The following is a 17,784-nucleotide window of genomic DNA, read 5'->3' as shown; positions in this document are numbered from 1 at the left end:
GCGCTGACATGAGTGCTCCCCTACCGCTTCGCGCATGTGCAGAAGTGCATGCATGCCCGCCTGCCCGTGTAAAGGGGTGGGGGAGCATGCACGCGAAGCAGCTGTGGGGAGGGGAGTGTGTGCGGGGGGGATGTCTGTCTCCATGGCCCAGTCCGGCTCAGGCCACAGACTGGCACTGGGCTGCGGACCGGGGGTTGACAACCTCTGCCTTACAACACCTACCTTTGTGCTTTCTACATAAACGGACAGAGGAGCAAAACTATTTAATAGTAAAAATCTAATCTAAAACGAACTTAATTCAGATCATTGCTCTAAATGCTAGGAACTAGGTATAGTATCTTTATCGTTCTACTAAAATAAAAAATATATTCTATAAACTCTTTCTACTGCAGCAGGAAAGGCAGTGACTTTTTTTCCTCATACAGTGGTGCCTCGCTTAGCGACGTTAATCCATTCCGCAAAAATTGCTGCAGAACAAAAATGTCGCTAAGCGATATTAAAAAGCCCATAGAAACATATTAAAACGCGTTTAATGTGTTCCTGTGGGCTTAAAAACTAACCTTATGCGAAAATCCTCCATTGCGGCAGCCATTTTCGGTGCCTCTAAAGCGAGGCAACACAGCGGGCGGCCATTTTGGAACTGCCAATCAGCTGTGCGAAAACAGGCGCTTTGCGATGATCGCTTCCCCGCGATCATCGCAAAGCGAATTTTCCCCAAAGGAAACATTGCTAAGCGATCGCTTTTGCAATCGAAAAAACAGTGTCACAAAGCGATTTCGTTGTAAAACGGAGCGATCGCTATGTGAGGCACCACTGTACTGGATGGTGTATTTTCTTTAGGAACCTAAAACCACTTTCTCTTCATGTTTCAGGTATGATGGCAGCAATAGACTTGGGGAAGCCCCCAGCATTAGCAAAATGGACATACAGTCTTCCCCCCCACACAAATCTAACAGAGGAAACTCTCAAAGATCCAGTGAATACTCACTGGGAACAGAAAGCTAACTTGAGGCAAACCCCAAACTGGACAAATAGGATAGATTATTTTACAGGAATGCATGACTGACAGGATTACATTATATTACAACTCCTATTCATATAATGCTTCACAAATGTACAATTTATGTCTGTTTAATATAAATATCAATTGCCATCTTACCATCTTTGCTGCTTTTGTCTAAAAGTTGTAGTAGTACAGCCTTTCCAGAATACACAGAATAGCTTATAGAGTAAGTTGACTGGTTACTGTGCCAATTCCTGTCTTCTGTGCAATGTTTACATGGTGCCAGAATCAAGGAATTGCATCTTACTTTGTGTAATACTCTCTTTAATGAAATCTCTTATATACTCAGACAGATTTTTCCTCCCAAAATTAAGAATTTCAACACAGAGAAACAGTTGGCTCCTTGCACTGTATAAATGGTACTTCTAAGCAGAATGCAGGTCAAGAACTAGAGAAAATAATTAAAAATGTAAAAGGCACCTTTATAGTCCTCTTGTGCCAGATATATTTTCCACATGTGAGTTATTTTACCATCACAGTATCTTTGAAATTGCCAGTTCTGTCAGCAGTGATAGGACTCTTATGAGATACTGGGAATGGAGAATCTGAAAAAAAATACATTGTAGTCAGATTAAAGCTGTCAATAATAGAGGTTATTCAGAGGAAAACCAATTAAGCAAACAAAATCCATTATAATCCCCATTTTATGTATCCAAAATTATCAAGTTAAAACAGACCAAACCCATTCAAGGGCTTGGAATCAAATGCTGTGTATTCATTGCCTTAAGATTTCCTTTTGGGTCTGTGGTCCTCCAAATACAGAAATCTGTCCTAGCCAGTGGTGAGGTAGAATGAGAGTAAGCAGTTCATCATCACCTGGAGAGCCAAGTTTTAGACAGAAATAGAGAGATGAGCTGGAACACTAGGGATCAGATTCACCCACCGTGTCATTTAGAAGAGCCACCTTATGTGGTCTTTGAAAAGTTTCTTTGGACAGAGTGCCCTCAAGAGAAGGCAACAGTAAACCACTTCTGATTGCTTGCTCTATACCTAGAAAACCCTGTGTGAGAGTTGTTTCTCCTTTTTAAAATGCTAGACAGTGCACACATGCTTCCTAAATCTAGATGAACTTTTTGTTTTGCTTGCTTCAAAGCAGATGCTTTTGTTTTTACTTTTTTATCCCAAAAGGGAGCTAAATCTAACATGCTAATAATTTGTATTTGTTTAATAAAACAAAGGCATATTAGATTTGAATTTTACCAGAACAGTAAGTAGTATAGTCACTACACTGAAAACATGAAATAAAGTCTAGGTTTGGTTATAATATGGATTTCAGGTTCTGCCTTGCCTCTTCTTTCCATTATTTCAAATTTCAGGAATCATCTTACACATTTATAGTTAAGAGCCTTTCAACTTAAGTCAAGATAGTGTAAAGAAAACAAAGATCATTTTGATTCCATTTTTGTGTGTGTTGAGGAGACATGTAAGCTGCTATTAACGTTCTATTTAGGGGTCCTGTTCTTGAGGAAACTATCACCAAAAGTTCTTACAATAGGTGTCAGATACTGGTGATCTGTTGTCTCTGGTCATAAGAGTATGCACAAAATGGGCCTTTACATGCATGTTCACCTTCCCCTGTTTACCTTTCCAAGCCTGCCCTTCCTTGGAATGAAGGGCAAAGAGAGAAACTGTGACATACTACTGGGAAAAGTAAGAGGACATCCTTGAGAAGGACAGGCAGAGGACAGTCTAGTAAAACAAGGACATCCATACACTGGGTTGTCCCTTCCATGCACTTCAGTAGGCAGGATTTATTGCATCAGTCACCCAGGCCTGTAGGTACCCTCTAGTGGGGCAAGACAACCCAGATTCAAGCAGTTGTGTATCCCATGTAGACTTAATCCAGAAGAAAAGTGTGAGAGAGATGCAAATCACTGTCATCTGAAGCACTAGCAAATAAGAGAACATAGGGTTTGTCAATCCAATAAGAAAAAGGTCTGGTACCAGCAAGAAAAGACAGGACAAAAACAACAAAATCATGGATAAAAGCCACACAAACATGTTTCTGAGAATTTCTTCTGGGTAGGAAACTATATCATCTTTCCACTGTAGAAAATGGATATATTATAGTAACTATCAAGTCTTATCTTTCTCCTACAGTGGAGAACAGCCTTACCTTGGTGCCAAAGGACCAGCTCATTTCTGAGTGGGAGAAAACTAATAAAATCCCCAAAAGAAAAAATAACCACATATCCTTAGTGCTGCACTACCTGCTGTAGTATCCTACGCTCTAAGGAGTCTTCAAGCCAAAACAAAGACATCTAGTCGTTAGTATCTTACAAATGAAGTAGATACTCTCCAGGTGATTTCTCCAATGCAGCTTTGGTATTCAATCGAGCAAAGATGGTTATACTCCTGATCAAATGGATGATAATTCCCTATGAACAGAAACACCAGGACTGTGATAGGCCTGAGCAACACAAACTTTGAGCCACCTAACTAGGGTTACTTTAGATAATCTTCCCCACATGTTTGCTTGCCGAGAGGAAACAATTTGATCATCTCTAATCTTTTGTTCAGTTAACAGATATTTTAGTTGTTCTCCACACATCTAACTTCTGCCACTTCTTTTCTTAGGGCTTTGTAGAATTTGGGTGAACATAATGTAAAATCACTTGCGAAAAATTGTGAAAAACTGGATTACATTTTGGTATGAGGGGGTGCTGATAAGTATTGAGCCTTTCCCAGAAAAAAAAATGAACGAGGAAGCTATAAATTGCAGGGTGTATTGGCCAATTTGTCTGTATTCAACGGGGCAGAAATCAACTACCTATGATTTTTTCATGTTCAGGTCCAAAGTGAACATGGCAGCACCTCCAGAAAAGTTCAGTGTGGAAGAGCATAGGGCCATAATCAAGTTCCTGTTTCTCCAAGGGACAGGTGCAAAGCAGATCCATGATGAAATGTCACAAACTATGAGTGACAGTGGGCCTTTATATGCAACAGTTCAACGTTGGGTTGTCAATTTTAAAACTGGCCATTTCGGTGTTGAAAGTGACAAACCCAGTGGAAGGCCTGTTTCTGTCTCTGTGCCTGCAAATGTGAAAGCTGTCCATGACATGATCATGGAGGACTGCTGAATATCAGCCAAACGTATTGCTATATATCTGAGAATATCACGTGAGAGAGTTGATACCATTATCTACAGCAGCTTGGAAATGAGAAAACTAACAGCAAAGTGGATCCCCAAACTTTTGAAAACCGAACAAAAGAGGAAACGTGTGGAATCATTGGTGGCTGTTTTGGAACATTTTGCAAGAAATGAGTCAGATTTCCTGGGCAAACTGGTAACTGGTGATGAGACATGGATCTACTGTTATGATCCTGAGACAAAGGAACAGTCTAAGGAATGGAGGCACAGTGGTTTCCCCAGGCCAAAGAAGTTCCGAGTGCAAAGGTCGGTGCAGAAGCAAATGGCAACAGTTTTTTGGGATAAGAAGGGAATTCCGCTGGTGGACTACCTCCAACAGGGTTCAGCCATCAATGCACAATATTACTGTGCTTTATTTGTTTTTGAGGCAAAACATCAAGGAAGAATGTCGAGGAAAGCTGTCCAAAGGTGTCATCCTTTTGCATAACAACACCTCGTGTCACACTGCAGGTGAAACAATGGAAAACTGATGTCCTTAGGCTTTCAAGTGATGCCCCATCCACCCTATTCTCCCGACCTGACTCCTATTATCTGTTCCCCAAACTCAAAAACCACCTAAAGGGACAATGATTTGGGTGTGTTCTGGAGGCAACTAATGCTGCAAATGAAGATGCCGGCCACAGAGACTGGCGAAACATTAGGAAGAACAACCTTCAGAACACAGCCAAAGAGCCCGAAAAACCCACAACCATGAAATTAAGATTGCCAGAAGAAATATCAACAACCTCTGACATGCAAATGATACCGCTCTGAAGGCAGAAAGTGAGGAGGAATTAAAGAACCTCTTAATGAGGGTGAAAGAGAGCGCAAAAATGGTCTGAAGCTCAACATAAAAAAAACCAAGATCATGGCCACTGGTCCCATCACCTCCTGGCAAACAGAAGGAGAAGATATGGAGGCAGTGGCAGATTTTACTTTCTTGGGCTCTATGATCATTGCAGATGGTGACAGCAGCCACAAAATTAAAAGACACCTGCTTTTTGGGAGGAAAGCAATGACTAATCTAGATAGCATCTTAAAAAGCAGAGACATCACCTTGCCGACCAAGGTCCGCATACTCAAAGCTATGGTTTTTCCAGTAGCGATGAATAGAAGTGAGAGCTGGACCATAAAGACGGTTGACCACCGAAGAATTTATGCTTTTGAATTGTGCTGCTGGACTCCATTTGAAGGAAATCAACCCTGAGTGCTCACTGGAAGGACAGATCCTGAAGCTGAAGCTCCAATACTTTGGCCATCTGATGAGAAGAGAAGACTCCCTGGAAAAGACCTTGATGTTGGGAAAGTGTGAGGGCAAGAGGAGAAGGGACAACAGAGGATGAGATGGTTGGACAGTGTCATCGAAGTGACCAACATGAATTTGACCCAACTCCGGGAGGCAGTGGAAGACAGGAGGGCCTGGTGTGCTCTGGTCAATGGCGTTACAAAGAGTCCAACACGACCTAACGACTAAACAACAACTTGGTTTTTAAATGATACATTGCCCAGATCTCTGTTATTAATAGTGAACAAAGTTAATGTAATCAACTGGTGGCAGCTGAACAACATGTAGTGTGCACCTCTGCTTGCTGAAACAACCAAGGGCCATGAAGGAACATGTCAGCCCTTTTAAAGGGGCTGAGGGAAAGCCCTTGAAAAGGTAAAGGAGTATCTCGGTGCTGTAATTTGATATACAGTGGTGCCTCACTTAACGAGCGCACCGTTTAACGACGAATCTGCATAGCAATGCAGATTTTGCGATCGTTTTTACGATCGCATTGCGATGTTCAGATAAGCTAAACATCGCATTGCGATGATCGGTAAGCGTTTCACTTATGGATTATCGCATTGCAATGTTTTTAAAACAGCTGATTGGCGGTTCCAAAATGGCCGCCGGATCAAGAAAATGGCCGCCCGCAGCGTTTTCGCGCCGCCCTGCCCTCGCTTACCGAGGAGGCGAAAACAGCAGCCGGATGGGGAATCTTCGCTTACCAGTGAGTTTTCCCCCCATAGGAACGCATTAAATGGAGTTTAATGCATTCCTATGGGGTTTTATGTTTCGTTTAGCGATGTTTCCGGATAGCGACGTTAATCCTGGAACGGATTAACGTCGCTATGAGGGGCACCACTGTAGATTTTTTAGTGAAACCGCATGTTCAACTAGTTGTACTGAATCAGATTTTTCTCAACCTGAAACAGAACTAAACATAGTGCATAGAGTGACTGAGTGAAGATGAAAGTACTGCAGTTCTACCTCAGCAAAACAAATTTAAAATGTTGATAAGACATACTGTGTACAGCTTTCTTTAGCCAAGTGTCCTAAACGAAAAGCGATCTTTCAGGTGTGGTTTGTTTGTTTGTTTGTTTGTTTGTTTGTTTTGTTAAATGTAAGATAAATATATCCTATTCTCTTTAAAATGTGCTGGCAAGCCAAATCTGACTTCTGGTGACCCTTTTCAGGATTTTCTAGAAAGACAGTACTCAGAAATGGTTTGCTCTTCCTTCCCTTCTTCTGCAAGCATGCTGGGATTGCACAGCTTGCCCAAAGCCACATAGGCTGACTCTTCTCCCAGGAGGCACAGTGGGGAATCAAACTCCCAACCTCTGGCTCCTAAGCCAGATATCTAAGCCACAGAGCTTTCTATTCTGACAAATGTTCCAATAAAATAATTTCCACAAAAAACTCTGAATATGTTTGAATATAACATTTAAATCAAACATGCTAAATCAGATGACATTATTTTAACAGAAATTGTGGAACTCTGGATTCAGTGTACAAGCTTGTGGTAGGAGAGGAGCATCTGAGACCTCTCTGTAAGCAGCCCTTCTACTAAGAGCCTGCTCACGCTGGCATACACTTATGGTATATGGATCACTGAAGGCACTGCTTGGATCAGGGTGGGGAAAGACCATGTCTGCTTGTATTTCTACTTAGAACAATCCATCCTTCTCCTTTAAGAGCTGTCACACCTTTCTGACACAGGGCTACGGCATGCATTCCTTTTGGCGGGATTCAAAATCTACCTTATGCTGCACTCCCAGCACAGCAGCTGTAGTCAGCTGGGAAGAGGACAACAATGGCTGACAGATGGCAAATCTCATCTGTGAAGCTGCAAGCCACTCTGAGCCTCCCTTGCACATCAACTGGCCTCCTGCCTCTTCCAGGAAGTGAAAAGGAGAAGCAACAAACCCGTGAACCACTCCAACACCAGTGCCAGCTTCCAGCCCTTGTTGATCAGATAGGCCGGGGAGCGGAGAGCAACAGAAGACAGAAGTGCTTAATTGACAGCTAATCAGGCTACAAGAGGTGTTTGCTGTTCAGATGGGAGGAGTGTGCCAAATGGCACATTGATCCTCCTCCTGACTTCAATAACCCCTTTGTAGCCTGATCCACCCTACACCAAAAACAGCCGGTTTGAACAGACCCTAAATCCCACTCATTTTGCCTCCAATGTCCTGAGAGGTCTGGACAGCTTATGTATTTAGTCCCATTTTGTGGGACACAATGTGATGCCATATGATAGCGCTTCTTGTCTTATGGTTTCCACCCAACATGGGAAAGCAAAAGGCCTGTATCTTCTCCATCTCCCTGACGGACATTCAAGGGGCCTAGGCTATTTCTGTCCTGGTCTGAAAACGCCACTGGAAAAGTGAATGGAGATAAAAATCAAAATAGGTAGAGGGCACCTGCAGGATCTGGTTGATTGATGAAATAATTCCTGCCTACTGGAGCAAGTGAGAGGGTCAACCAAGGTGAGGACGTCGTCATTAACTTTCCAAGAATCAACGTATGCCAAAAATACCTTCAGGATGCCCAACTCCAGCATACTCTTCCATACAAATGTATGCCTAGCAAGAAGTCATCAGCATTGCACATGATCAATATTCAAGTATCATTTGACATAATTTGTTCTGCAATTTCCTTTAAAATAGATTATTTTTAGCAATAGCTGCTACTGATCAGCAAGCCTAGCTCCGTACCTTAATCTTCCCAGAAGAATGAGCAGAAGCTACAGATGTGGAAATTTTCACCAATCTTGAGGCTGACAGGTGAATTTTGAAGTGTCTGTGAAAGTGGTTGTAAAGGCACTCCATGAATAATTCTACTTCCTCTTGCCGTACTTCCTCTTGAATGCTCTGGATTGAATCCCAAAGGGCTTTTGCATCTTCAGGATGAATAGCATAAGAGATATCCAAAGGATAAGCAGTGCAAGGCACAGAAAACGTCAGCTCTGTTGCAACTGTATATCTGTCCATATTGTATCCTGACCACATTGCAACCATCCAGGCAAGACTGATAGGGTTGATATGCAAAGGACTGCAACAACAGTCAAAGGTCTGCTGAAGCCAGGCTTCAACGTGGTCTGAGAGACGCTTTGTTCCATGTACAAGAAACAAAGGCAAGCAAGTGAATTCTTCCATTACATTCTCCACAATGTCATTTGCACATGTACAGCAGAATAAGCCCATCCATACCACTTTGCCTCCTTTGTTGTCATCTGCAACTTGTGATCTTTCTGCGATCTATGACAAAACGATAAAACAACACATCTGGACACATCTAAACAATGCATATACCTGTATTACACACATAAAAATATGCTGACGACACTCAGCACTACCTCTCGTTTTCCACCAACCCAAGTGAGGCGGTTTCTGTGCTGAATTTGTGTCTGGATCTGATAATGCTGGATGAGGGTTAATAAATTGAAACTCAATCCAGACAAGATGAAAGAGCTGTTAGCGGGTGCTTCGCTGGACAGGCTGGAGGGCCATTTCCCTGCTTTGAATGGGGTTACACTCCCCCTAAGGGACAGGGTCCGCAGCCTGGGGGTGCTCCTGGACCCCAGTCTAACTCTGGAAGTCCAGGTGGACTCGGTGGCCAGGGGCGCCTTCCTTCAGCTGTGGAAAATGTATCAGCTATGGCCCTACCTGGACAAGCAGAGTCTCATGACGGTTACACATGCACTGGTAACATCTCGTATAGATTACTGCAATGCGCTCTATGTGGGGCTGCCTTTGAAGACGGTCCGGCGACTGCAACTGGTCCAGAATCGAGTTGTGCGGCTGGTGAGTGGTGGTGCCGCTAGGGGACATATCAAGACGATTCTGTTTAAGTTACATTGGTTACCAGTTGCTGCCTGGGCCCAATTCGAAGTGCTTGTTTTGACATATAAAGCCCTAAACGGCTTGGGCCCTGGATACCTGAAGGACCGCCTCCTTCCATATGAACCTACCCAGCAGTTAACATCTAGCCGGGGGGGCCTTTTGAAAGAGCCATCCCTCGAGGAGATAAGAGGGATGGCTTGTAGACAAAGGGCCTTTTCAGCACCTGCCCCCAGACTATGGAATGCCCTCCCAACTGAGATTCATCTGGTGTCAACACTGATGACATTTCGGCACCAGGTCAAAACCGTCCTGTTCCAGAAGGCTTTTAATTGAAATAATATTAACTGTGGGTCCTGATGACAATTTTCAGAGTATATATTTTAATTGTTTTATCTTTTTTATTGTATTTTAATTGTTGTAAGCTGCCCAGAGAACTTTGGGTAGAGTGGGCGGCATATAAGTTAATTAAATAAATGAATGAATAAATAAAAATAGTTTAAAACACAGCTCTGAAATTTACTAGTTAGTTACACCAGTGTAACTGCAGTGATGTAAATTGTAGCAGCAATTACTATAGTTAACATGTTGTCACTTGCATCTTTCATTGCTCACCTGCTAATGTAACTGGCGTATGGTGAAGGATACAAGCAATGACTTGTTACAGTCATGGCCAAAAATATTGGCATCCTTGCAATTCTGTCAGAAAATGCAACCCTTCTCTCAGAAAATTGTTGCAGTTGCAAATGTTTTGGTACTCACATGTTCGTTTCTTTGGTTTGCATTGGAACAACACACACACAAAAAGACAGAGAAGAAAAGTCAAATCTGATACAATCCCACACAAAAACCCAAAACTGCATTGGTCAAAATTATTGGCACCCTGTCTAAATTGTAAGAAATACTTGCTTTTCAAGCATGTGATGCTCCTTTAATTTGTATTTAGATACACCTGTTGCAAGTAAGAAATGTGAGCAATATAGTAATAACAGTTGCAACCAATTATGATGGAGAAAATTTGACTCAACCTTTGTGTTGTGTGTGACACCGAGCATGGAGAAAAGAATGAAGTGTAAAGAGTTGTCTGTGGATTTGAGAAAAAAATTGTGGAAAAACATCAACAATCTCAAGGCTACAAGTCCATCTCCAGAGATTTTAATGTTCCTGTGTCCACTGTGCACAATATCAAGAGATTTACAGCCCATGGAACTGTAGCTAACCTCCCTGGACATGGATGGAAGAGCAAAATTACTGAAAAATTACAACGAAGGGTTGTTTGAATGGTGGATATAGAAGCCAGATTAACTTCCCAACAAATTCAAGCTGATCTGCAGACACAGGGTACAACAATGTCAGCTCACACTATCCATTGCCATCTGAGTGAAAAGGGACGCTATGGTAGGAGACCCAGGAGGACACCACTGCTGACACAAAGGCATAAAAAAGCAAGACTGGAGGATGCCAACACTTATGTGACAAAACCACAATCCTTCTGGGAGAACGTACTGTGGACAGATGAGACAAAAGTAGAGCCTTTTGATAAAGGACATAATGGTACTGTTTACAGAAAAAGAAACGAGGCATTCAAAGAAAAGAACACAGTCCGTACAGTCAAACATGGTGGAGGTTCAAATATGTTTTGAGGTTGCTTTTGTGCTTCTGGCACTGGATGCCTTGACTATGTAAACAGAATCATGAAATCTGCTGCTTACCAAAGAATTTTGGGGTGCAATATAGTGGCCAGTGTCAAAAAGCTGCATCTCCACCAGAGGTCATGGGTCTTCCAGTAGGACAAGGACCCGAAACATACTTGAAAAAGCACTCAGAAATGGTTACAAACAAAGCAGAGTTCTGAAATGGCCAGCAATGAGTCCAGATCTGAATCCCATAGAACCACCTGTGAAGAGATCTCAAAACAACAGTTGGGAGAAGGCATCCTTCATTTCTGAAGGCCTTGGAGCAGTTTGCAAAAGAAGAGTGGTCCAAAGTTCCAGTAGAGAGGTGTAAGAAACTCATTCATGGTTACAGGAAGTGATTGATTTCAGTTATTTTCTTCCAAAGGAGGTGCTACCAAATACTAAGTTAAGGGTGCCAATAATTTTGGCCAGTGCATTTTTGGGTTATTCCTGTGCCAGTTGGTCCATATCTTCTCTAGGCTGCCCCAGCCCCCCTTCTGATTGTTCTTCATTCAAGAAACTTGAAGGATGCAGGAAGCACACATGGTCACGAGAGAAAAAATACACCCTCTTTGAATTCTATGGTTTTACATATCAGGACATAATAAAAATTATCTGGTCCTCAGCAGGTATGAAAATTAGGTAAATATGTCAGATGAACAAACAATACATGACATATTACACCATGTTGTGATTTATTTTACAAAAATAAAGCCATCGAATTCAAAGAGGGTGCACTTTCTTTTTCATATGACATGCTGCCCAGCAAGCCTCAGGCTTTCATGATTCTTAAAGAGAACTGTGCACCTTTGGGCTTCAATCCAGTGGAAAGCAATCACAGATAAAACATTTACTGTCTGCAGAAATAGCGAGTCCCCCTACCTAGTCTAGCCTCTTACACACCTCCTGTGTACATCCCTTTCTCTGGATAGCTGGGAAACCCTCCAGAGTTGCAATCAAGAAAGTTGTACCACAGTTGCTTTGGTGGATTTAATTTTTGGTGCTCAAAATAAATCCAGTTAGTTTCAGAGGACAGTCAGATAACAGTGACATACCAGTCTATATGAGACATTTTATTATCCTGTCTGCAAAATACCCCTCGGTGAAGTTAAGACAAACCCAACATTATTAGAAACTAGGCACCACACTCCCTACCTGGATGAGGACTGATTCCTGTTCATGTTCTGCTGTTTTCAAAGCTGGGACTGAGGAGAACTTCACAATATATGTAAGATCAGATTCAGCTTCCACAGCAAGCCCTTTTTGCTTTTCAGCAGCAATGAAAAGACTCAGCTGTTTAGAATATGACTGCATCTGTCCATAAGAGAATTTGTACAGAGGAGTGACGGCGTATAGGGTCCACTGCTTACCAAGAAGCAAGTTAAGCTGAAGATCAGCCTTTTCCTGCAATTTAAAGAGAAGCATGTTCTTAAATACTGCTTCATAACAACACAGTTGGTGCTTACAAGCTACACTTCTCAATCAGTCTTCTTGAAGCAAAGGAAATACTGTTATGAAGAACTGCTGTTTAGCATTCAACAGATTTTTAAGAGCTTTGATTCCTCTGAGGACCGTGTCTATGACTAATCTGATTATTGCTACAAACACACAAGTTTGCCATTCAACATTCAAAGGTTCTTGGAGCCTACTTCTTCTCTGTAACCTGAAACAGCTACAGCGAAATACAAGAAGGGGGGGGGGGGGGGAGAGAAAGCACATTGAAATCTAAATTAAAAGAAGTGAAGAGGCTGGGCCATCCCACAATAGATAACAAGCTAATGTTACAAGAGAGCATGCATTTTAATACAATAAATTCATTAACAATAAAAGAGTCCAGATAATAAAAACACACTCAATTTTATCTTGGGAACTAAGTAAGGTTATTTTTAGCCTCTGTCCTTCGAGACAATTATAGGAAGAATAAGAATACTAGAATTCTAATACAAATACTAGCAGTTAGTATAAAACCTAGTAACTAAAAGTAACATCGATACTTACTGTGAACTTTTCTTTTTATACAGGGGAAGAAGAACATCCTTGCAGTGGGATGTCCCAGCCACTCACCTTGATAGGCAGCAGCTTACAGTCAAAAACATTTTTTGTGTGCTGCCTGTTTCCTCTGACAGTGAGGAAAACCAGAGAATTTAGTTCCATCTCCAAGCCTCAAATTGATAGATTAAAACAAGAATACAGTGGGGTCTTGACTTGAGAACTTAATCCGTATTGGAAGGTGGTTCTCAAGTCAAAAAGTCTGTAGGTCAAGTCTCCATTGACCTACAGTGCATTGAAAACTGATTAATCCCGTAACAGGCCGTTTTTGTTCCATTTTGGTTTTTTTCTGGTCTGTAAGTCAATTCTCAGGGTGCAAGTCAAATCTAAATTTTGCGGCCAGAGAAGTCTGTAACTCAAAAAGTCTGCAAGTCAAGCCGTCTGTAAGTCAAGGGTCCACTGTAGGTAACAGTAGAATACTGGGTCAGGAGTACAGATGGTCTTTGCTTCCCCTTAGGGGGACAAAGTACTCCAACAGCATCTGCTACCAACCATATCTGGATGGGGAAGGATGTCCTCCCCACCCATTAAGTGCCAATTAAGGGCAGAGGACATCCTTGCAATAGGATTTACCAAAGCTCTCAGTTCTGGGATGGGCTCCCACGCACTGTTCTCAAGCTAGCTACAACTCTTGCCACGGCCACTTCCTCTACCGGGGAGCCACTGCCCAGAGAACCTTATGCCCAAAGAGTGTATTTGCACTTTCCAGGTGGCAGCCTTATATATACCCAACACATCCTGGTTGCCAGATGCCACAGAGGTGATCACTTTATGTACCCGTTCTCAACGGCCATAATACAATATTAAATATAGGCCAAAACAGGATTGCATAAGTGAAATAGTGAACCTTTTAAGGTGATGCATGAAGAACTGTTTCCAGTCTATGGTCCCTTTCAAACATATCCTTCCCCTCTACAAACACCTTTCCTTCCTACCTCGGGTTCAGCTGCCCTTTAGAGGAATAAGGAGAAAAGATAGATCTTTCTCCTTGGGATAGTGAACTAAAGGGCATAAAGTCCATTTAGTTCTTAAAGCCTTGAGGATGGAGCCCTTCCCATGCTGTTGGAAGCTACATGATTCAAAATGGCTCTACATCTTGCTGACTCCTTCCTCTCAATGGTTCTCAAAATGGCACTCATACAAGAAGAGGCATGAATGGATCTAGTTGCTCTTTCTGTGGAGAGACTTCACATCCAGCAAAAGCTTTCTGCTCAGAAATAGTTCTTCACATCAAGAACCCTTTTTTGAATGCCTGAACAGAATTTCAGACAAATTTGAAACTGTATGGATATCCATTCACAGTTATTAACAAACTTGATTGCTTTAAAAGGCATAAAAGAGCCTCGTGGCACAGTGGTTAAAACGCTGTACTGCAGCTAAAACTGTGCTCACGACCTGGGGTTCAAATCCCAGGTAGCCGGCTCAAGGTTGACTCAGCCTTCCATCCTTCCGAGGTCGGTAAAATGAGTACCCAGCTTGCTGGGGGGGGGGGGGGGGGCAATGTGTAGCCTGTATAATTAAAAATTGTAAACCGCCCGGAGAGTGCTTGTAGCACTATGGGGCGGTATATAAGTCCAATAAATAAATAAATAAATAAATATTTTGTCCTATGGAAAAATTAAGCGCTGATTTTTTTTTCATCTTACATCACTGATGGAAAAGGAAAGAAACAGAAGCCTCTGTTTCTATAAGAAAATCTAAAGGATTTATACTTATTCAAAAGTGTAATGGAAATAAGACCTCTGAGGGAGGGATCTGTATAGTATCAATGTCCTGCTTCCCAGAGGTCTATGGACGATAACCCCACTGAATAGATTTGTGGATGTCCACAGCTTATTCCATTGTTATTTTGTTCAGTAGTTTTCAAAAGGGCTTCTCAGAAACACGCTTTCTTCCTATGTTTTTTTTTTTTGAGGCAGTTTCCTCAGAAATTCTGTAACTAATAGCAACAGTGGGTTTTTTTGCCTCCCATTAATTCATGAAAACTTACGGCTGTGTTTCTGCAACCGTAAGGAGTGCAATAATACCAGTGCTGATTATCGGTTAGCTTGAATTGGCACAGAGCTTTCCATTTTTACTGGTAAGTACGCTCTTACAGTCCGCTAGTTTTCCTCTTGGAATTTATATTCTAGCAAAAATAGCACATCAGTTAAAAATCCATTTAACTGTCAAACACCTCACCAGCTATGGAAAATCAACAGAAATTTTACCTGCACGTGAGGAATTTGCAGTATTACTCTTTTAGCAGGAGTCTGACTAAATACGTTGCCTCTCCTGACAGACACTACCCCTCTTGAAAGACATGCAGTGTTAGTGAAATTCACTCCATGGTCTGTAGCTTTTCTTCCAGCAGGACTCACTCTCTTGGCGTCAGAAGTGTTCATCTCCTGTAGTTTATCCAATGACAGGACAAAACAGCAACAACAACATTTAGAAGTATTTTATACAGAATAAGAAAATTCAAGGCAGCACGCTCGTGGCTAAGCAGTGGTGATTTTATCTTTATTTTATATAATTTTATATGGTTTTATTGTCTTTTTTTAGCTGAAGCTCCTATTCTACCTTCTGACTGGAGGCATGATTTTAACCTTGGTAAAAGCAAACACAGATATACAGTAATGACCGCTGGAGCTGCGGAGAGACATTAGAAATACTTGTTGCCTCTTTATTACACAATTACAAGACTGAAGCCTTGGGAAGAAAAACAGAAGACAACACCATTGCTGCAGATAGCAAGCATCTACAGTACTTGAATCTACTCTGCAAGAAAAGCATTTACTTTGTCTAAGAGAAACCATCTGCCTTTGGGGGGTTGTTTGGCACTTAACAGGGGCCTTGATCTGTCTTCTTCGTCAACTTACAATTGGCTCACAGTCCTCCAAGGAACAGGGTGGAATAACCTGTCCTTTAATGGTTTATGTTTAAAGTGTTTACTGGGGCTAAGAAGTTTTCTATACAGCTGCTTTAGGCTGTAACTGTGCAACCCATATTCTCCACGCTTTGAGTGGAAGTTTATACCTGCAGAAGTAGAAGGGGACACTAAATAAGCTACATCTGGGGAGTACAACCATGGTCACTACTAGGACCAAAAAAACCTGTGGCAAGATTTTTAAAAAAGCTCCCCAAAAGCCAAAAGTTAATTTTTCTTTTGATACCTTTTCTAGTTCTTTCAATTCCAGTTCTAAAAACACTTTACTCCAGGTGATAAACCTTCTATGGCCCATTAATCATTGTTCAGTTATGCCACTACTTGGGTGTTTCCTTTTCCAGATTTCCATCATTGTTTTTTGAAAACCACGGGCTGTTGGGTTTGCTTTGTAATAACATTTCGTAATTTACTGATTTTCGGTGAGAGTTGTTTTGCGTTTACGTTGTTCCAGTAGCTTTACAGGTTCCTCAACAAAGTTTGCTGAGCTCTACAGCGCATTTGTCACCAGATGCCCAGTGACTATAGCATCTGACATGGTCCTTGTTAACCCAGCCTGTGCCCATGGAGTGCCCTAAGGGCAATATTAGGAACAGCAAACATACTGTGCTGATATTTAACAGATACTTAGGTTTTTGGTTAAAAGTTGTATCTGTTGTATAATACCAGTTAATGTTTTTATAGTTTTGATTGACTATGCCTGGTTTTTTAATAATACTAATCCTAAAGACAGAAACATGGTGGCACTTTAAAAAATTATAAGGGTACAAAACTGACTACTTTTTCATTCTGTTTAAGGATAGTTTTTGGTAAAGATTATTTTGTCTAGGAGTCTTTATTGGTCGTCTGTGTTGAAGGATAGCAAATTGGCTGTTTCTTTTTCCCTCAGAAGCTTCAATAACTACAATAGATATTAAACATACGGAAGGTACAGAACGGACTAAATATAAATGCATAAATAATCACTCAGAACATTAACTTTTAACATACATAAGGTGAGTCTTCAATCATCTTAAAAGCTTACTTTTCTTTCTTTTCTTAGCTGCCACAGAACTCCCTCCTCCCCATCTTCTAAGTCCCATGGAATTTCCCCCTTGTCTATTAGGAAGGTGTTCTGCTGGCTTCTTTTGCAGGGAGGTTTCAGTAGATGTTTAAATTTTATTCTTATTTGCTAGAGCCCCTCAAATTGTTTTGTAATAGTTTAAAAAAAGCAAAAAAACAAAACAGCCAAAAACACATTAGAAATTTCAGGAAGTTAATCTGTTTTAATCACCACAAAACTACTGTGTCGCCTTTTAAGATTAACAGATTCCAGTGGGGGCTTTCGCGGGTCATAATCCACTTCCTTAGATTTACAGGACAAGTTTACGCCACAGATTAGCAGACATGGAACAAAATACTGTACTGATTTCACGATTTACTAAGCGAGGAGAATTACGAATACAAGGTAGTCACGTTTATCTGTCCGCTCTTTTCTGCATGGTGACATTAAAAGTATGGATTTCCTAACCGACTATTCCTGAGGGATTGCCTCGCACGCTTCCCCGCTTCTCCCTCAGGGGGAAACAACCGGCAGGAAAGGCGGTTGGTTCCATACGCGTAGATGCAGCCGTCCAAAAAGATGCGCCACTTTGCCTTACCCGTCGCTGAGCCTCCGCCATCAAAATCAACCACACGCTTCTCGTCGCCTCCTAAACAACCGAAAATACTGCATACAAATTGAGGCGGGATTCTTGTTTTAAAAAAAAAAACCTCGAATCCACCTCCCGGCAATCAATTCGGCACCAGGCCTCTTCTGCGCATGTTAAAGAAACCTAAGACGCTGATTGGTTGC

General features: G+C 41.7%; 1 protein-coding gene across 1 annotated transcript; it reads right to left on the bottom strand.

Moving 5' to 3' along the window:
• Positions 1 to 1,105: 1,105 nt before the first annotated feature.
• On the bottom strand, positions 1,106 to 17,743 carry CENPL (centromere protein L). The gene is made up of 5 exons (XM_020798540.3): positions 17,591 to 17,743; positions 15,235 to 15,411; positions 12,131 to 12,379; positions 8,175 to 8,717; positions 1,106 to 1,608 (listed from the first exon to the last, which is right to left on the bottom strand). The coding sequence occupies exons 1-5, from the start codon at positions 17,609 to 17,611 to the stop codon at positions 1,537 to 1,539; spliced, it is 1,062 nt and encodes a 353-aa protein (XP_020654199.3). The 5' UTR covers positions 17,612 to 17,743; the 3' UTR covers positions 1,106 to 1,536.
• Between the last annotated feature and the right edge of the window lie 41 nt (positions 17,744 to 17,784).

The sequence above is a fragment of the Pogona vitticeps genome, chromosome 4, assembly GCF_051106095.1.
Source record: "Pogona vitticeps strain Pit_001003342236 chromosome 4, PviZW2.1, whole genome shotgun sequence".
NCBI lineage: Eukaryota > Metazoa > Chordata > Lepidosauria > Squamata > Agamidae > Pogona > Pogona vitticeps.
This window is presented reverse-complemented; position numbering and strand designations above follow the sequence as displayed.